The sequence below is a fragment of the Dermacentor albipictus genome, chromosome 3 (assembly GCF_038994185.2).
Source record: "Dermacentor albipictus isolate Rhodes 1998 colony chromosome 3, USDA_Dalb.pri_finalv2, whole genome shotgun sequence".
NCBI classification, from domain to species: Eukaryota; Metazoa; Arthropoda; class Arachnida; order Ixodida; family Ixodidae; genus Dermacentor; species Dermacentor albipictus.
Window position 1 is genome coordinate 139,485,055 of NC_091823.1, and position 21,393 is coordinate 139,506,447.

Here is a 21,393-nt window from a genome sequence, read left to right on the forward strand (position 1 = left end):
GGATGCTGAAATTGAGCGGCACACGCCGCAGAGAGACATAGCAGTTCGACTTCTAGCAATCGAAACCAAGCTAGATACCCTTTTGGATCTGCCAATCAAACTGGTGGAACTAGAATCGTCTGTGCAACATATTTCTGACAAATTCGATGAATTTCAGACGAGGCTGCAGGCTCAGGAAAAAGTTACCACACAACTATCAAACAGAGTTGATCAACTTGAACATGCAGATTCGAGCAGTGAATTGTCTCAAATCAAACGGGATCTGGATAACCTTGAATGCCGTAGCCGCAGGTTAAATATTGAAGTACACGGTATTACTGAAAGCGAGAACGAAGACCTAATGATGAAGGTAAACGAAGTCGCGATGCAAATTAAGCTTCCACTATTGAACAAGAGTGATGTTATGGCTATACACAGACTTCCCGCTAAACCAGGCAAAACACGGGCGATCATTATCCGTTTTGTTCACCAGGAACTTCGCGATTCCTGGCTTGCTAACAAGAAGCAACTAAAGGATCATGGGCACGTGTTTTTCTGTGAAAATATGACACGGCTATCACGTGATATTTTATCAAAGACGAAGGAATGGGCCCAGACCTCAGGATACGCATACGTCTGGCACTCAAACGGTAAAGTTTTGGTGCGAAAAAGGAGCGGCGACCGAGCTGTTGTCATACGCGGCGAGGAGGATCTGGCCAGTCTTACAGCCTCGAAGTGATGGCGGCATACGTGATAGCAAAAGATGTGTTATGTTTACTAAACCACAATGGCGACCCTGGAATTCCAATTTTCTGGGGATGTCGCGTCGTTAAAGAACCAATGTCCACTTTCAATATTTTATTTTAATGTGCGAAGTTTGAGAAATAAGTTTGATGAAGTCAGTTTGTATCTGTCTGAACTGCAACACTGCTTCGATTTGCTTTGTTTTAGTGAAACGTGGTTTACATCAGAGGATGAATGCGCTTCTATTTTTGGATATGACTGTATCTCTGTTTACCGAACGAAAAAACTAGGAGGAGGAATTGCTATTTATGTCCGTTCTGGTTTGTCGTACAGTATAATCCCCGAGCTCAAGATTGTTAACGAATGCTATGAATGTATTGGTCTTCATTGCATGAACACCTTGATTTCGCTAGTGTACCGCCCGCCATCTGGATCCATGTGCAAGTTCTTAGAATTTACTGAAAAATTATTAGAACTCAGCACCGAACTTAAACTCGAAACAATATTAATGGGCGATTTTAATATAGATGCTTGCCCAGACAACCTAGAATATACGCGTTTTCAGGAAACTTTTGAATCATACGGGTGTTCAAATGTCATCAACGTGCCTACTCGCATCACACCTACAAGCCAGACAACACTTGACCTCTGTGTGACGAGTTTTTCTGCTGAATATGTAAGGGCAGGAGTCTTGATGTGCGATCTTAGTGATCACTTGCCTATATACTGTCTGCTACCTCATAGACAGCCATCCAATATATGCCCTGAAAGCTTAAAAAGAATTTATTCAGAACAAAGTGTTAAGAAATTTGTTGAACTAGTCTCTGGTTATCGGTGGGACGAAGTGACCGCGGAAACTGATGTAAACAAGGCTTACGATGTTTTTATATCTACCTTCACGTTGTTATACAACAGATGTTTCCCACTTAAGAAGTTTAAAAAACACAACAAAGCTAGAAAGCCTTGGATAACTCGTGACCTCTATAACAGGATAAAATGTCGTAACAAGCTCTTCCAAATCTTTTTGAGTAGCAGAAGCGAAGATGACTTTCGGTCTTTCAAATCTGAGCGTAACAAATTGAATTCCGATATTAAACGCTCTAAACAAGAATATTACGCGAACAAGTTTTTTGCTATCATGGGAAATTCAAATCTCATGTGGAAAGCGATCAATGAAGTAATTAACAAAGGCGCTATCGCAAGAAAAGTTGCATTTCAGCATAGTGAATTGTCAGATATTGAGGTTGCAAATACTTTTAATTCTCATTTTATTGACGCTGGTGCGTCCTCACAAAATGATACACCAGTCTCTTGCACGGAATATATATTTAATCGATGTTCTTCTACGCTGTTCTTGGCGCCTACTGAGCAGCACGAGATACAGACAATAATTTTATCGTTGAAAGACAGTTGTGCCTCAGGTGAAGATGGTAAAAAAGTGAAGCCGTTGAAAGCCGTCAGTGAAATTGTAAGCACGCCTCTTTCACATATCTGTAACCTAATTCTTTCTAACGGTGTGTTTCCAGATAGGATGAAGCTAGCCCGAGTGGCTGTCATTCATAAGAGTGGCCCAGTTAACGACATGAATAACTACAGGCCAATATCCGTTCTTTCTGTCTTCGCGAAAATTGCTGAGCATGTAATTAATAGAAGACTTTGTCAGTTTCTAAACACGTATAACATAATAGCTCAGGAGCAATATGGTTTCTGTAAGGCTAAATCTTCAGAAACCGCTTTACTTGAAATAAAGGAACAAATCCTTGACAACATAGAAAACCGAATGCTAACTCTAGGTATCTTTCTAGATTTTAGGAAGGCCTTCGATTGCGTGCAACACGATGTCCTTTTGGAAAAGCTACCTCTTTATGGAATTCGTGGTGTCGCATTATCCTTAATAAAAAGCTATCTGACCTCTAGAACACAGTACACAACAATAAATGGAGTTAGTTCCGAAATCCAGCACATTAAGTACGGCGTGCCGCAAGGATCCGTCTTGGGGCCTGTTTTATTTTTACTCTATATTAATGATATTGTCAATATTCAAGGCTGTTCCAATATTATATTATACGCGGATGATACTAACGTTTTCTTCTCAGGAAGGGAAATAGGAAATCTTTTTGAGCAAGCTAACATCTGGTTACAGCAACTAAGCTTGTGGCTAAATGCGAATAAACTCCATTTAAACATAACTAAAACTAAGTATCTAGTGTTTAAATCAAAAGGAACAATAATCCACCCTCAGATAACACTCCAGTTTCAGAAGGTCAACCTCGAACAGGCAACAACAGCCAGATTTTTAGGAGTTATATTCCATGAAAATATGTCCTGGTCACCGCACGTAGACGTTCTTAGAAAAAATATCGCTCGTGCTGTCGGTGTGCTAAATAGGTTGCGATATTTGCTACCGATAAATGTGAAGCGCAATATTTACAACGCGCTTATACATTCTCGATTAACGTATTGTTTGCTAGTTTGGTCAACCACTACACAAACTAACTTAAAATCAATTCAAACACTCCAAAACCGCGCACTGCGCGCGATAGGTAACTTAGAACGTACTGATACCACTAAACTATACTATAACAAATACAAAATATTAACAGCATCAAAACTTCACACTTACAAATTATTCCTCGAAATTTCACGGCAATTCTGGGAAGACAAATGTTCCTTCCAAAGTAAATACCATGGCAGAACGACAAATTATAACCTCAGAAAAACTCTGATAGGAAAACCACGTTGCAGAACGAAATACGGAGATCAAAAACTAGCAGTTCAACTTCCTAACCTTCTAAACGACTACCCCTTGGTATTGGACCTGCTAAATTCTGGAATATCAAAGCAAAGCTTTAAGAAAACGGTAAAAGAATTGTTACTATCCGAAGACTAATAGAAATGTTGAACTACAGGTATAGAAAATTTTGTTCATGTTTCTTGTTGTTGTTTTTAGAAAACTGTGTAAACTTTAAGCTTTCAGCTACAGGTGTGGAAAATTTCGTACATACTTTTTTTGTCGTTGTTGTGCTTCAATTGATTAGAAAACTGTATAAACTTTAACCTTTTTTTTCTTTCTTCTTACGCGAATTGTGTACTCAAGTGTTGAAAATGTGTACTACTTTAATTTCATGTGTGACCTCCTGAAAGCCTGCCACTGCCATGTTGCTGCCAATGTACGGGTGGCACGGCCTAGTCAGGCAAATGTTTTGCCTTTAGCCGTGTCCCCTAAGACAATCTGTTCATTGTCTTAAATAAATCAATAAAGAAAGAAAGAAAGAAAGGCCGCATTAACAAGTCAACCCGTATTCATATCGCCGGATTGCACTAAGTTTTTAAAAGTTTAGTGTGATGGTAGCGTAGGTGGCATGGGTGTTATATTTGGAGAAAAGGGTGAGGGATAGGAAGAGCACCTGGCTCTCTAGGCAAGTCATATGTAGACCAATCGCGAACAGGTGTACAGCGCCACCGAGAAAAAATGCGCGTGTATTGTAAGGACTCCTCAGAAACTGTCTTCCTATCTTGCTGGCTCAACATTCCCCATTGAGACGAAGCACTGCTCTCTCAAATGGCTACAAACACTGTCATCAAAGATGGTCTTCTGCTACACTGAATCCTCGCTTTGCAGCAGCATTCTTTGCGCGCACGTTAAAACAAGTGGAATTAAAACAGTAACGCCTTTGGCTTAAGTCGAACCCTGTACCACAGGGATGAGCACTGATGATATTATATCAGGGCGTTTTTATTCCTGCCTGAGTTTTTTTTCAGTTATGCTTCTCTTTTGAGTGTGTTCTTCACTACAATAATTCATGAGTGAGATGTTAGTGCTGCTGTGTTATTTTCATATATTAGCATGGCATAGAAACAGGACCATAAGCCTTGTGGAGCTTGGTGAGAATGTGTTTCCTGCTTGCCCGCTAAAGGGTTGCGTTTTCGATTTGGTTCCGACTGACACCTACTTTCAGCCAGAGATAGCGGCTTCACCTCACAAAGCATTAGTGGTGTTCTCAATGCGGAATGAAACACCGGTAGCGAGAGATTCACCGACCTTCTACTGGACGCGAGCTGTTGGACACCCACCTGAGGCTACGACTACCCGTGCAGTCCCTGCAGCTGCAGATGTAGTTCACTTCCCATCGGCATCTTCCTCCCGCGTCGGTGCAGTCTGTTACGACTGAGCCATGCGCTGAACAATTTATGTTATCCCACGAAAGCATCGATGAAAGCCTGGACGTTTCAGGGAGGCTGAGCACCTGCAACCGTTAAAGAATCACCTAGGAAGCAGTAACGGCGGGAACACGTTAGCGTTTGTGCGCGCATTTTGGTATCCTTCCCCCGTGGCGTTCGCGGAGCCCTGATGTCTGCTTAGGGTCTACAGTACTGTCTCCGTTCAGCAAACGGCATGATAAAGCTTCGCGCGTGCATTCGTTCCTTGTCCCCCTCCGCAAGAAAGACGCCGACAGTGCCTTAGGGTGCGTACGCGTGCGTCAATGCCTTTCCCTCTGCTGGGCCAGTGGCGGTTAGAGGAACCGTTGAGCTGTAAAACGGGCCCCACCAACCGACTTCAGCCTTAAGATTTGAGCATGTTTCCCTTTTTGTCGCACTCCGTGGGAAGGCTTTTGGATATGCCCGTCCTGTAACGACGTATTAAACCTTCAATTTCGCTCGTTACGTGGATCACCTTTCGTCTCTGGTTTATATTGCATGCGTAGTAGCACCAGCGACGCAACACACCAAACGTTGACACGGAGCTACCAGCGATGCCGTCTGCGTTTCCCCGAAGGCCGCGTCGAAAGTGCGCAGTGTCTGGGACTACAGCCAGCGTCTCTGACGGCAGCTCGGCAAATTTCAACCTTGGAAGAAGAGATATGGACTCACTTTTCGTGTAGGGTACGAAGTCCCTGCCTCTTCTCGCTTCGCAACGTTTCAGATACAAGTTCCTGTTATAGATATGTCTTTACTTGTATTTGCGCAAATGCATCACGTAAACACATGCACGCTACATGTACAATGTTGGTGACCATGAACTATAGTGCCTAGAATATACTGGCTAGTGTGCCGTCCACCAGCTCTTTTCAATGGACGAGCGTGGCGCCGCCTGCAATGAATGCCCACGATGGCCGGCAGAGGTCGCTGTCACACGGGTGGGTGCAGACTGCGCGTGTCGTCTGCTTCGCATATCAGTCTCGCAGTTGTTGCGTCGGTTTCTGTGTTTGCGTTTTCAGTGTTATTACAGCGTTGCGTGTTTGTGCTTGGTGTTGTCAAAGAGTGAGTGCGTGGCTATTATGTTCGTGTGCCTGTCATTGCGAGAACTATGTGGCGGCGGTGAAAAAAATGCCGAAGCTGAGACAGTGCAAGGAGAGGACCTGCTTTGTGCCGTTGTGTGGAAGCGCTTACCGCTCGAGCAAAGGGCGTGTATCCTTGTTCACTCTACCATCTGATACGAAGCGGCAGCAGAATGGGCAAGAAGGATCAGGAGAACGGACAGAAGGCCGGCACCAACTGCTGCGGTTTGTGAAAAACAGTTCGAAAACAGCTTAGTCGAGCGCGCGTTCTCTATCACCGTGAATGACGTTGTCCACGAGATACCCCGCGATTAAACACGCCCACGGTGGTTGTATTCTTCCATCGTGACCGCGCCTGAAACCCTCAGCTATACCCACGATATTTCCTGAGTTTGCTAAGCATTCAGTTTACTTTTCCTGAGTACCAGGGAGGGAAAAAGAAGAAAAAAAAAACGAGCAGTAGTGTCTTGATCTACTATACTGCAGGTTATGTTGCACGATAGATTACTGCCCAAAATTCTTGACCACATTGTGCAGGCTTCCTTTGCGTAAGTAAAGCTGAAGCTAGTACAGACGCTGCTTCATTATTGCACTTCCCATTTTGACTATGGAGGCCTTGCTTGTCTATCTTAGCCAGACGTCAACCGCTGTGAAGGCCGGGGAAGATGCTTTTTCTGTGTTCTTCAGCAAAAACAAGTTACATGTAGCGAGTATAGCTGATTTTTCAGGTCAGCCGCAGACAGCTGGCCTTTCCTCTTTCCTCAACCAGGGTGCCCAGAGCATGAAAAACCAGCTTTTGACAGCAGTTGCAAAGTTCTTTGTTTTCTTGAGGTTTCGTTTTTTTTTGTAAAAGGCATCAACAAAGAGAGGGAAGCGCAAAGGCAACGGCAGAAGCTCCTGAAACTGCGTCACTGCGCGATCTATTCAATTGTAGAGAGGCCTGGGAAGCCCTGCTGCGGAGCGAGGACCCTACTCCACAGCAACACGCCATCCGCCTGGCGGAAGAAGCCGCGAAGAGTCAAGACCTCTTTGCTTGCTTCTAATCGCGGAGGTTCCGGCCCCCGTCCCCAAGGCCTGTGTGCCGGGGACGGGGAGTAGGGGCCTCCTTATCCGGCGGTACAATAAAGTTGCTATCATCATCATTATTCATGTATGTGTGCATTATCTCATCTGGGGCTGTCTTATATGCCTGCGATTGACTGTTGTTATGCATGAATAAAATCTTTGTTACGCTTAAATGAAATATCTGTTTCCTATTTTTGTTCACGTATATCACACATAAAAAGAAATATGCACGTATTTACCAGGTATAAAAAAAAATGTATAGTACACGGAACACCATGGGCAGTCCATTCTACAGGCATTTTTTTTTTTGCTTATTATCCTATCCTCGGGGCCCAATGGGAATTATGAGGAGATGGGTACATGGTTTACAAACCATCAAAAACATTCAAACCTATGAGGACAACAATAAGATAGTAGGCCGAAATAGCAGCAAATAAAATAAAAAGAAAGAACACAGAAATTCAAGTAATTTCAAAAGATGATCAGTACAGCGGTTGTGAATGGTTATGCATTAATATAACATCAATATAACAGTAACGTAACCTTAGAATTCCTTTACTTTATTAGAATGAAGAATGTAACCTGAAACTTACCCTTAAAAAATTACGCTGCCATCATCGCTAGAATAAAAAAACAAGTGTCCTTATGTATCGCCGAAGATATACACGTACGAAGGCGAAAGCCTTGTAAAGCCTATTCACTCGCCTTGTAAGCCTAATTCACTCTAATCCTTAATTAATACACCTTAATCCCTCTAATTCAGCCTTATCCCCTTAATCCAATCACTATAATGAATATAATTAAATTTGCTAATCATTAAGCATCTCCTATACACGGCTGGACATGCTTTGGTTCGTTTCTGGCCTTCCTTGGATCGTGTGATATGTTCTGTACCTCGCAACACGGCCTTGGAACATGGAGATCAAGGCATTTGCCTTATAAATTACGTATTCTCTTCGCCAGCATAGAAGCACATCAGGTTCCCCGCTCGAACCTCAGGATCCCCAACACGCTTTTCACGCAAGCGACAAGCGCTAGAGAAGCCTGTTGTAATCGAAACAAACCCTGATTTATAAATCAGCTGCCCACATTTGAACTGTGCATCGGCAAGCGCAGCAGCCCGCTTGCCGATGCTGTGGAAACACGGCGGGCTACGAAGACCGGATGGTGCCGCGGCACCCACCTGCACTGCAGCGCCCCTAGTGGCAGCCGCCGGCATTCATTGCATTTGGTGCCACCCGAAAGGCCGCGGACGGCACACCAGCCAGTATATTCTAGGCACTATACCATGAACTATCGAAACTTTGCCACTGTTTCCTTACTACGGTGAGAATGAAATCCACCGGTGACTCCATACAAGTTTCCTTCCGACCACGAATTGCCTCGAGCAGTGTCCGCTTTTCGTTCCGCCTTGCCATATCCTGGCCAGCCGATCCCTCACACATACATAATTTAAAATTTCTGGAACACAGCATTAGACGGCGACCTTTATGCCTAACAAACACTTATAGCAAAGTATTATCCCGTCTCCAAACAAATGAAGTGACAACGTAATACCTTCACATATGACACAGAGGTTAGCAATGGCAAGAAAAGGTAGAAGAACGTCTAATTCCACCTCTCAGCAATGCCGAAGAAAAACAAACTTTTTACAAGAACATGTCCCACACTTGTTGCAGTGAGATGATTGCAACATCGATGCCGCTATCTTGTTGCTAATTATTTTACAATGAAAGTAGCCGTTACTGATTCATTTGTTCTCGATTGCTGCAGGGACAGCCTCTTACATTCCATAGTTCTGAATTACAAGTGTGACATGCGACTGTTCTTCAGTTAAGTTTGGAGTGTTTTGCGATGCAGCGTGCTTCGTTTTTAAACAAAAAAATATTATAGCGAGAAAGCATAAATTCATGAAGTGACGTAACATTAAAAATGTGTAGTTGAGTTAATAATTCGGCTCTATCAGACAAATAAGCTACCTCGCAGGCTAATCTATCACTCAGTTTCGTAATAAAATATCTTTCATTTGTAGGTGTGGGTCAAACACGAACGCTTGGGATCAAAATAGAAAAAATAGCGAGTTACGTAGAAATAGAACAACAGATATGGAGACCCTATGCCATTTCGTTGCAACCAACTCATAGTGCGTAGAAGCTTGCCAAAGAATCAACATGTGTGTCCCATGACATAACTGTAGAAAAGAGGATGCCGCTAGTTTTGAAGCCCTGAACGTATTCCACTTTTGCGCCGTTGATAAATAGAGACTACATGGTAAGATCTTTGTGACGTGGATAGTATGTTACTGCTTTTGCATTACTGTCATTCTGTTGTACATAGTGTTGCATAGACGAGAGATAAATTCAATGTAAATGAGGTTGATATGATTTGCGAACTCCACAATCGAGCGACGAGAGAAGAAGGGATTTGTACGGTCAGCGTAAATGACGAACTTCACCGACTCATCAGTGGTAACATGTTTATTGGCATATAGAATAAACAGAATGGGCCTAGCATACTTCCCTCAGAGACTCGTACATTAACCAGCTTCAGAGAAGTTGTGAGCATGTTGCTTTCTACATACTGTATTCGGCAATGTAGATACGATTACATAAAGAGTGGGCATTACGTGTTATACGACAGTGATGAAGTTTGAAGGTGAAGATGAGCCTGATGACTAATGCTATCGAAAGCTTTCGAGTGGTCGGAAGAAACACCTCGAAGAAATTGTATCGGCACAGCTATCTTCTCCAAACCCACTAGACAGGAAGACACCTTACGTGCACGTAGCGCAAAAACGAGAACAAACTAGCGCGCTTAAAAACCAAGTGTCCACAAATTCTACATCGACATGTCGGACACCTGGTTCACACAAATGGACAGCCACTTCCATATCAACAAGTTTGACGCTCCAGCTGCGTTCCAAGCACCGCCTAGCACTCCGCGGTCCTGACTTCTACGAGGACTTGCGTGCAGCCATCTTTGCTCAATACACCACCTCGAGCCTTCAGCCGTAACATCATTTGAACCGCGCGTCATTCCACGTTTTGTCGTCCCACATGGCCTGTATCCACCCATGCCGATAGTCACCACTCGCCGGTCCCAGCATCAAACATCTACTCCATCTGTTAGCCTCCTCCCCATTTACCCGTTAAAAATCCGTTACAAAGGCAGCTGCGTGACGACACTTTCCAATGTATTCACTTGGACAAACGTAAGCGCTTTCGGCTACTCTAAGGCCCGCCACTCTCCTTCCTTGGACGTTCCCGCCAACTATCAGCTTTCCGTTTGGGGGCACCTCACTCATCACTCAGTCAGAGGCTCGCCCACCAGCTCCACTAGGCGCAAATCTGACTCGCAGGCACGGCGATTCCATAAGCAAAAGCTTGGCAATGCCTTCAGCGACCATTGCAACACTGACGCTATCTGCATTTGAGATTTCACCGAAAGCAGCAGCAGGTGAGCCTTGCGACGTTCTGGGATCGCACCTTCCGCGGATTCCTTCCGTAGTTTAACAAAGTTTTGCAGGAGGCTATCTGCCATTTGGGGTCTTCAGCTCGAGAATGACTTCTACGTCAATGTGAGTGGCCAATATTTGCGCTACCTACACGCAAGTCATGACCTGCCAGACGGTCTTCTGTCGGAGCTTAATACTATGCCAGGCTCGGTAATCTACGAGAACCCGTGGCAGGCCGTGGTTTCGCACTACGGCATCACTATTGCTTCGCCTCGCTCACAACATACGCTGCCAGTGCTGCCTGGTACAATACTTTCGAATTGTGTGAGCCCGGCAACGCCAACGGCGACAGCATATGCTTTCCGTTGCACCTCTGACCAAAGCCCTGGCAAAATATGCAGCGGACGAAGAGCAGCCGCACTCACTACGACGCCATCTTGAGACCAAGGCCTTGCTGGTCCTCACAATTCACCGCCCTGCTGAACTGTGCCCATACCTGTAATGGTGACGCAGCATGAATCAGCAAGGGCAATAAGGCACGCAGCGACATTCGCAGTTCCCCGCCAATGGCACCGTTGCATGCTGTTCGACGACACCGTATTCGGCGTTATTCCCCTCAACGGCATGAACTCTCAGCACGCGCCAAGAACCACAAAATACGCATCAACTCTGCTTGTCGAGCTGCATTGGACTCGGCGCTAAGACTTCGACACCGCAAGACGACGCCCTCAATAGCCGCCCACAATGCGCCCTGTATCAAGATACTGCCAGCAGCCACCACCATTGTTATGCGTGCCGTTGCCCGAAACAGGCTTTATTTGGACTCATTAACGGACGCTATACTCCGCTCCATACATAGCAGTCAACGCTGTGGAAGCTATGCAAGATGTTCGGCCAAGAAACATTGACTTCGCACGTCCCGTTCATGTATCGATGCGCGCCAACAGCGTTCGGTCGCGCGAGCATGCACGTGAATCTCCAGGGGACGGGTTGCAAATACCACCCCCCCCCCCCCCCCCGCCCCCGCAAAAAAACAGCAAGGCCAAAAAAATTGATTTAAAACAACGCTTTAGCATCGGTATACTACAGTCTGTTTCATTCTAAGGATAAGAACTTGTGTCATTCCATACTTGCGCTTCTTGCGTAGCCTATATAAAGAAACAGTTGCACGCATTTGTGGTCAAAAAAGCATCGAACTATATCCAAATGCGAATGAAGCCACTGCATGAAGTCTCTCTAGCCTCCACAGTGTTGACTGCTATGTCTGGAACGGAGTGTAGGCATTGACATTCATGTACATAGTGCTGCAGTCTGTCTTCTTTGCATACGCGCGCCTTTTTGCACACATTTCTAGCGTGTTTCGCACTAGGAGGGAGGAGGACATTGTAGGGGCGTGAATATTTCCTCTGGAGCCGGTGAAGAAGAAGATGGCTCACGTGCATGTAGCGCGACAATAGAGCGCGCTAGCACGCTGGACGTCAATGGTCGCGGTGTCTGCCATGCTAGGGACACCCCGGCGTCACGGCTGGCGAGCCTAAATCAACCTTAGCCATGGCGGTCTCTTTTCGTGCCTCCTCCCACATAAGCTTTGATTTTGAAAGTTTTCGAGCCCTAGCGGGTCAGATGGCCACCCAGAGAAAAATAGGCATGCTCCGAAGCCGCATCAGCGGCCCGCAAGCAGCCTCCGACCGCAAGAGGCCTGAACTTGTCGACTGTTTTCGACTAAACCTAGGCTGTCGTGTTGCGCCGGTTGTTTGTTCGCGCCGACGACGTGTCCTGTGAGCCTTCCATATATTTACTGGAGAATGCATGGCTTTCCCTAAAACAGGAGTTGCGCAGCCCAACGCTACATATCAACACGACGAGTACGAAAACAAATATAACATTACCTTGACCCCGCCCCATCGTATTTTATGGCACGCTCGTCAGAGCGACTCCGCCTTATTTAGGGGCTCTGATTTATACGATGTTGCACACAAGTAGTCATCCTAGGACGACCAAGTGAGTCTCCATGAGAAGTTGGATGGCAACACCAAATTGACAAATAGTATTTTTTTGCTAGAAAAAAGTCGCTGACTTATTTTGAAACCATGAATTACCATCCACACCGGACTGCATTCAAGACCAAGCTTACCGATGTCTTGGGCCGTCCTGCGGTTCGCGAGCTTAGTGCGGAGCAACGTCCACTGTCTTGAGCACAGTAGCGCGGGGTGACTTTCACTAATTATCAGAAGTATAACGTAGACCTGAGCAAGCGGATTGGTGCCTCAGTGACTAATGCGGACACGATCAAGCATATAGGCAAGGACATTGAAAAGGGTGCCTTCCTAATAGTGCTTTCGAAAAGCCTCCGAAGCTTTCTCAGAAGTTATTGACATGTTTTATAGCTATGACGGGTTCTGCCAACAATGCTTGGCCACCCGTCTCCCTTCCGTGCCAGAAGAGCTGCTGTCCAACATGACTTTTACTCTGCGCACCACCTTTCTGATCCCCCAGTTCAAAGTTTTCGTACGGGAGCAAATGGCTCGCCAGCTCTCCCTGATATTCTGTACGCCGGAGCCTAGCTCTTCCCTCAGTCATGGTAGGGCACATAATACAAGAGCAGGTGTCCGAAGGACTTCCAGCCGACTGGACGCTTCCATTCACGGCTCCGCCAGCATGCGCCGAAGCCGCGCTGTGACCATAACGGCGGATTTGCTCGTCGCCGCCTCCGCTTACCTATCCCGAAGCCGGAATGCGATCACGGCCACACACGACCTCCGGCGTACTTTTGCAAGCATGAGAACGTGATCTCAAGTCGACATTCACTGGAGCATCAAGTCCATTGTTGGCGCACCTAGTCCAAAAGTCCATTGTTGACGCAAATCCCGAGCCCTCGTCATTTGCCGCCCAACGTATTGAAGTCGCTGTCGAACGTATCCCTACGCTTGTTCTCATGCACGCAGGGGCAGCCGTCTCTGTAATTCACAAAAAGCTCTGCTGTACCGTTCCGAAAGTCGCGACACCTTCCTTTCGCCCATTTCTGCACATGGCCTCCGCACAGCATTTCGAGCATGCAGCTGCGTGCTCCGCCATACTTGTCATTCAAGAAGACATCTACGCAGTCGAGTTCATCGTATTATTTTCTTGCAAATGGTAGTATTTTAGGGTGGGATCTTATTTACTTCTTTCAAGCAGTAATTGATGCTTCCATGCTGAACTCACCTTCTTTCCACTTTGCGATATCATATGAGATGGCGCTCTGCTTTCCTGCGCGAACTTTATTATCGCTCCCAGCATTGTGATTTCTGCACGTGCATCTGTCCTGGCACGAGTGTTCTGTTCCAACAGTTTCAATTGCGGTGCTCATTTCGAGCCTTGCGATGCTTTTGTTCATCGACACGGCACCCACATCTAGCCGCCGTGCTTGCCCTTGACGCTACCGTCACGGTATCAATTGCGCGCACCCAATTTTCGTTCCCGTTTCCATTGCTTCAGAATGAATCCCTCGGCCAAGTGGAGCCCTTCAAATCCTTGCCACTTTTCCAGCTTCGTATGGTTTATCGGAAATACACACTAGACCTCTAAATGCTGCACCATCCTAACAACTTTCCCGCCATGCGATCGACAACGGCTTGCACCCGATGCAACGCCATGACTTTCTGTTTTTTCTTGATAAGTTTCCTTCTGATTTTGACTGTTACAGTATGTCGCTTGGCTTAAAGTCAGCTGTGTGCCTCCAGATCAACACGAGCCCTCACTCCCCGCTGCTGCAACGATCATACCGCGTATGGGCAAGAGAACGCGGCGTCATTGATGATCAAGCAGGTGACATGCTGAAGTGTAGCATTATTCAGCCACCAAGCAGTCTTTGGTCGTTCGCACTGGTTAAAGTTAAGAAGAAGGATACGATTCTATGCGAGTTATTGCTGGTGAAACACGATAACCCAAAAGGATTGTTACCCTGCTCCGCGGATCGACGACGCCTTCGTAGGTTGTCCGCAAGTTGCAGAGTTCGTTTCCTCTCTCAATCTGCGTTCCGGTTATTGACAAGTCTCTATGGCTGCAGCTCATCTCCTGAAAACTGCTTTTATTGCACCAGACGACCAATGTGAATTTACTATGATGTATTTTGACTTCTGAAACACTCCCGCAACCTTTCAGCGCATAATGGACACTATTGCACGTGGTCTCAAATGGAATACGTGTCCATGTGATCTCAGTGGTGTCATCGTCTTTGTCCCAGATTTGCCTTCTCACCTACATCGACTGGGGATTTTTTGCGCAATTTCCCTAACAGAGCGCTTCAATTCAACTCTTAGCGGCATGCGTTCCATGTATCTCACCTCTACACAGACCAATTGCGACCTTATCCTTCCCTTCGCCACGTACGCCTACAACATCGCACCACAAACACCGACAGGACTTTCCACTTTCTTTTTACTCACTGGCCGGTGAGCTTCAACTCCTATTGACACCATCTTTCCTTGCAGTTCCAACTCATTGGAAAACACACCGAATTCGGAAGCTGCCTGATATGCACGATAAGGACGGCAACTTACTCGTACCCTTGCGGAACAAAGCCAGGCGCAGGAGAAACTTCGTCATGGCGACGGGCGCCATACCACCAGTCTTCGCCCGACTCTCTCGTTTAGTTGTGGATGCCTGCAATACTCACGCCAGGTCTCTTCTCGAAGCTTGTTCCCAAATACCATGGTCTGTACTAAATCGGAAAGTGAATTTCTCCGCTGAATTATATAATCGAACATCTCACATCTTCCAGTACGTTTGCAGCCCAGGCAGTGAAACTGTGCGCATTGATCATCTCAAGCCTAACTGCGAACCGCTTGTCCTGATAACGCCTTAAGAGGCCTCTGTGGCTCCATCTTAGGAGAGGGGAAAAGAGATATAGCAGAGAAGACGCACGCTTAGCGATGATGATGCACCGTGCTAAGCCGCCTCGCCAATGCAACGCAAGTGGGTCGAGTGGGATACTCTTTTCCACTAAGCCTGGACTGTCGCATCGCCCAGCTTACGTTTATTCACGCCTATGATGTGTTCTATCCATTCATCCATCCATGATGTGTTCTGTGAACCTTCATTATAAAGTGTATATCCGTTCGGTGAACGAAGCGCAAACTCTATAGACTGACGTCTTTTTCAAAGCCATATTGCACTAGATTTACAATCTTACGAAGGTGAACCAGGGATGTAAAACGTTCAAGTAAAGCTTTTTTTTAGGCTTCCTAAAAAAATATGGAGACAAAATAAAAATACGCTGGCAGTTGGAAAAAATGTTACTGTTGCCTGTCTTGAATACTACAGCGAGTCTCGCATACAATACATGGAAATTTTCCTATTGTGATAAATAATAAAAATATGAAGTAAGGAGTGGGCGATCAAGTGCATAAGATACTTTACTGGCATTGTGTGAATACCTCACGCATCGATATAATTTCTATTTAAAGCGACAAGCCACGGAACGACTAAAATTTTACTAACCAGGTCGAAAAAAATTGTGGGCTCATTATGACATTTTGTTGGTGGTATATATTACTACTGAAATAAAAAACTAGGGGAAAGAATAGAAGTAGATTAATGAATACATAACAATGTTCAAAAGTTTCTAGCTCCGCCCGCACTTTATTATTATGTGAGTTCAGGTATATGACAAATTGGTAATTTTAATTCAAAGTGTTAAAACGCACATACCACATCCTCATCTACCATCGCTGCTTATGCACAGACGCTGGCAAGAGCTAGCATACGCTGGAAAATAAAGACATCCTCTTAACTACCAAACCAACTTTCCATAAACAATATAACATATGCAAAGCTAAACGTGTATCAGTAAAAAAGCAAACTTCAACTCTATAAAGAAGAATGACTAGGCGAAGCTGTGTATGTGGGCTGTCAAAACGCGGGCGTGAGACAACACGGCAGCAGCAGCGAGGGTCTATCGGGCTGTCTATCGCTTAAATGTAACTTGAGTGGGGTAAACATAGCGCACGCAAAACTACGAGCCGTCAGTCCACCTAGACTGCACCTTCAAAACAGATCGCTTTCAAGATAAAGGCCGTGCGGCCGTCCCATACCCATTTGCTGCCGAAGTACAACTCCCCCTCCCACTGTGCCATGCTCACAACAGAAGGCTGTACGCTCCCTGCCAGTTTCCTTTGTCGATTTGCGCTAAGATGCTATAGTTTTTAAGTTCCGTAATATAGTATGAAGCGACTATCCCAGCAACACTAATACCACCACGTATTGCAGCGAGCATGTCCCTTGTTTTTAAATGTGCTCTCAGGTCAGCGTGAACAGCTTCACAAATTGTAAAGCCACTCACATTCAATGCATTTTAATAGACGGCCGCAGCAGCACAAGAACTTGTTGCATGCAGGAGATAAGCATTCGCAAACACGGTGGCAACAAAGACAAGCACGCACCGAAAACAAATCACGTTGCAAAGCACTAGCATCAAGATGCTGCAAGGAAGCATCGGTGGCAGTGTAAGAAAAAACGGCGACTACAAGCTTAAGCTTAAAGAATAAAAATATATGGCAAGTATTATGCTGCAAAGGAGCATCGTTCCACTAGCTAATGAAATCACGATCGCATTGCTTCAGGTCATTTGTACTTTGCAACTTAGCTTTCTTGCTGCCTCAAGATGCGTAATAGGCCGAAAACAACAATAACTTTTGGAACTGCACATTCTACACCGTCTTTTCCATGCCTGAAGACTCTTCGAAACCAGCTATCACGGTGATTTTTGTGCTCTGTCATGGCTTATTATGCTACTACGATATCGCCACTTTCATTGGAATAGATGACCATGACATATATGGCTGCCCTGACTCCTGCTAACGAGTGATTGACTGCGATCGACGTGACGACATATTGAAATCGCACAAGGAAACGGATCGTCAGTGACTTCATACCTCAACAACGATCATAGTCTTCCGACGTGGATCACGTTCAAGACTAGCTCCGCGAAAGGGGTGGAGCGCATCACGAATTACAAGTTTTCCGTCCAATATTGCACAATGACGCATTGTAGAATAGTGGTTTCACGAACTGTTGAATGGGTGATAATTACCTGCATATTTTGACAAACTGACTCATGAGTCGTATCGCTCACACATATACCTACGCATGAGTCTGAGTCGGGGTCAGTCCGAGTCGACTGTTTAAGAGCCTTAGAGGGAGCCTGGTCGAGTAAAATTATGGTCAGCCATAGCCCAAATCTACCTGCTTAAGAATAATTTTGGTCCGTCTTAAACCGAGCGAGCGTGGTTGAGCAGAATTGTGACGAGTCTGAGTGCGAGTGAGACATAAGCAGAAATGTAATTTTTTGATTGAGTCTCAGGAGAGTTCCATTTAGTTTGTGGACAAATGTTGACCTGTGAAAGCTAAACTTACAAGGAGACTGGTTATATTTATTCTATTTTATAATCGGCTTTCCGTAAAATGCCGCAACATTATTTGTTGTGATAAGTCTCTGCCGAAGCGTCGCTGACTTATGCAAGCAACACTTCGCTGTTCTCAGCCACATCTCCACAGGCCGTTTCACTGTCTGGTTGGGCCGTTTACACTCATGACACTGTACTGCAGCTCCAGTTTAGGCACTTTGTTCGCAATCATGTTGCCAGCTAACGTTGGCTAATGTTACTCCACTCGCTGATATCTTCATTCGCACCCGATCTGTTACGGAACCATGGAGTCGGTCACCGACTGTATTCCACCTTCTGTTTACCAGGTTTATGTGGTTGCTAACCTGGCTTCCTCCTTTATGTTTATAATCCGTGACTACTAATTTTCGCAGCATTTTGCGTTGTCGCTGCCCCTATTTAGCCAGTGATAAAGTATGCATGTCCCCGAAGTCCTCAGAGTGCGACTTTCAAACGCTCCATTTGCATTCTTTACCGCCTTTCTGGGCACGTAGCAAGACAACGTCACATACTAGGACCATCTCCTAGATAGTCCTAGAAGGCAACACCGAATAATCACACAAAGAAGCTCACTCACACGATATCATCGGGGCAGGTTAAAGGACCAGGCCCCGGCAGGTCAGACAGTTGGCTTGGGAGCATCAGGGGCGCATTCGCGAGCCGCCATCCGCGACAGAACAAGCCAGCACACAAGACCATGCTACATGGACCAATGAAACACCTAAGTATTCCTTGAGAAGTGGCCCCTGAACAAGACATCCAACCGAGCCGCCTGGCCTTTGTTCTTCTCGAGAGCTTCTGTTCCTCAGGTGCTCCCGTCTGCTCCATTTTCTGCTATGTCGGATGTGCGACTCAAACATCACAGTGGCGAAGCCTTACTCATATACTTCATGAAACACGTGTTTTCGTATAAAAACGTGACACAAAACACCTGTCCAATAGTGCTGTCGAATGTTGCGTATTTCGGCTCGTATTCCAGCATTGTTTCACGTCCACCGATCTACGTGATACCGCCGAAATCAGCGCCATGTCGCTCCAAGGCACTACAAGAACATTTTACGCGTGACCTGCGCCGCTACAATGTGCAAGTGGTCCACCTTCATTCCCATATGTTACGCCACCAGCGGGGCCGTGACCAGGATGAAATGAGAAAGGAAAGCTCCCATGCGTGGCATAGAACATGCCCTGCGCGTACTACGATTACAAGTACATGGGTGAAAGCGGCAAATTCTAGTGGCACCTACACAACATCATATACGACATCAATATAAAAATGTTGCTTCTAAGTCCGTTACTTCAGATATACCTGCCATGCAACGCGATATTAAATCAGCGAAGGCTACAATAATAGCTGGGAAAAATTGTATTGAAACGCAATATGTGGAATACCTGACAGCCCCAAAAAATTAGGAACCACTCCACTTTGCAAAAGTGGATGACCAGCGAAGCTGTAGCACATCACACACGCTTATACAAGGGTACATGAATCTATATTAATCAGTTTTAGTGGTAGTGGCAATAGCTTTGTGATTACATTGATATACACTGATTCGTTTGGTTATAACGTAAGACAGCATATTGACCAAACGTAGATGTGTAGACGACCGTTCCTGAGTAGTTGAGCTACTTCTAATGATGTGGCACTTCAAATCAGGCTTTTCTAGCATAAATTGGGTGAAACGTTTCTTGTATGCTTTTGAAAAGTGCGCATTGAAGTCTCATACGATGATCACGTAGATTGTTTCATCATGGCTAAGCCATGCAAAGTGGGTGGTCATGAACTTCTCGATATCACACTTGGTTGTGCCTGGAGATATTGGCGGCGAGGAGTTACGGAGTCGCCCTCTATCGGAAGCGCCTCGATGCCGTAGTATGAGGGATCACGTGACGCGCTCCTCATAGGTTTTGCTGTCAGCGCTCACTGAAAACACCACGCGCGAGCTCTCCCTGACATTTCTGTAAGTACTTTCGAAACGAGAGAAGTTTCTTACTGTCTAAATAATAATCTTGGGCAAGCTGAAAGCACACAATCGTTTACAGCCGCTATCTCTTTACCGAATACGTACAGTGAACGCCACTGCGCGCGGTCGCCGCGATGAAGTCTCCCGAACCGGCTTCTTGCGTGAAAGGTAGGTAAACGCCGAGAGCAAACAATGTGAAATATGTTCTTATAGTGTTTGTATAACTAAATGGAGCGTAATAGAATGAAGCCTCAATGCAGCGATCGCGCAGATTCGCAGCGACCGACTGCGCGTCTGCATGCTTGTCCGCGCACTGTTTCGCTTTCTCCGCGCGCGCGTTTTCGCACCGTGCCATGAGCTTTAGGCCGCAGAATATGAGCATTTGACAGTATACAGGCAACCATTGTTGCGTGGGCGCTATCAGAGTTGTTCAAAAATAATTTCATTGTAGAGACTTCGACGCCTACGGGGACTGTGATGTGCCGTCGCGACGATGCAATCTTTTTTTTCCTTCTAAATTCTTCGACCTTTCAATACTATTTTTCGAGTTGCGTCGCACTGTATGTTTATTGGCGTTCTCAGCGCGCAATTCCCCGCTGCTCCTTTTTTGTAATCCAGTGCATTAATTCATAACACAAACATGACTATATGCTATGCATTCTTTAAATGTGCTTCTCACCGCTGCCTTTCCACTCCACTGAACTTGGCAGTCTCTATAGTATCGACAAGTTCATAGACCAAACCGTCATGACATTAGTCGGGCAGCGGACTCAGGCGAGCGTCTCAGTGCGCGTTTTGAGAACATCGCAGACCGGGCGCCGTAGCAGAAATCTTCCTCGCGTCTGTGCTTGCTGCATACCCGAGTTGTAGCCGATGACTGCCGGTTTTATGTTTCGCGAGCCAAGCTTCACACAGCTTCTTGTCCTGCGGCTACGTGTGAATAAGGCCGACACCGGACTCCGTCACGTGCGTCCGGCCCTGCGGCACCGAGCAGTAGCCTACCATGTTGCGCGCCTTCAAAGGCAGCCACTACCTATTGTAGTGCTTTCAAGCGTTGTAAAGGAGACACTCGAAGCGGGAAAATTTCGCCACTAAATGAAAACCGCAGCGTACGAGGGAATTTAAACTCGTTTTCAGCTCGCTTCGGCGCGCCCGAAGCAGCCGACGCGGCCGCTATGTCCACGTGATCCCTCCTAGCACGTCACGCCGACGGTGGCGCCAGCTTTTCCAGTGGTGGAGCTCGAGGCCAATATTCCCAGCGGATATCCCGATTCCGACTTTCATTTGTGCGGCACAGAGATCCCCACAATCGACTGCATTTTCCTCTTGCGAGTCAGGGTGGATAGTTGTACATATATTTTGTCCTTTGCGTATATGGCAATGTCTCCTGTTCAAGAGCCGATCTGCTGTTCACAAACGATAACACCATACCAGTCGACATGCAACAATGCATTTTGAAACATTCGTTTCATTATTATTATTATTAT

General features: G+C 45.9%; 1 protein-coding gene across 8 annotated transcripts in view; it reads left to right on the forward strand.

Annotated features, from left to right (window-relative positions):
* LOC135917740 (uncharacterized) overlaps positions 1 to 21,393 on the forward strand; it is a 224,577-nt gene that overhangs the window by 195,679 nt on the left and 7,505 nt on the right. Inside the window, exon 13 of one of the 8 annotated variants that reach the window (XM_070536093.1) lies at positions 5,433 to 5,638. The exons of the other annotated variants lie outside the window; for them this stretch is intronic. Coding sequence (XP_070392194.1) covers positions 5,433 to 5,606 — 174 coding nt within the window. The 3' untranslated portion in view covers positions 5,607 to 5,638. Of the gene's footprint in view, positions 1 to 5,432; positions 5,639 to 21,393 lie in introns of those variants that run through there. 8 annotated transcript variants of the gene reach the window in all.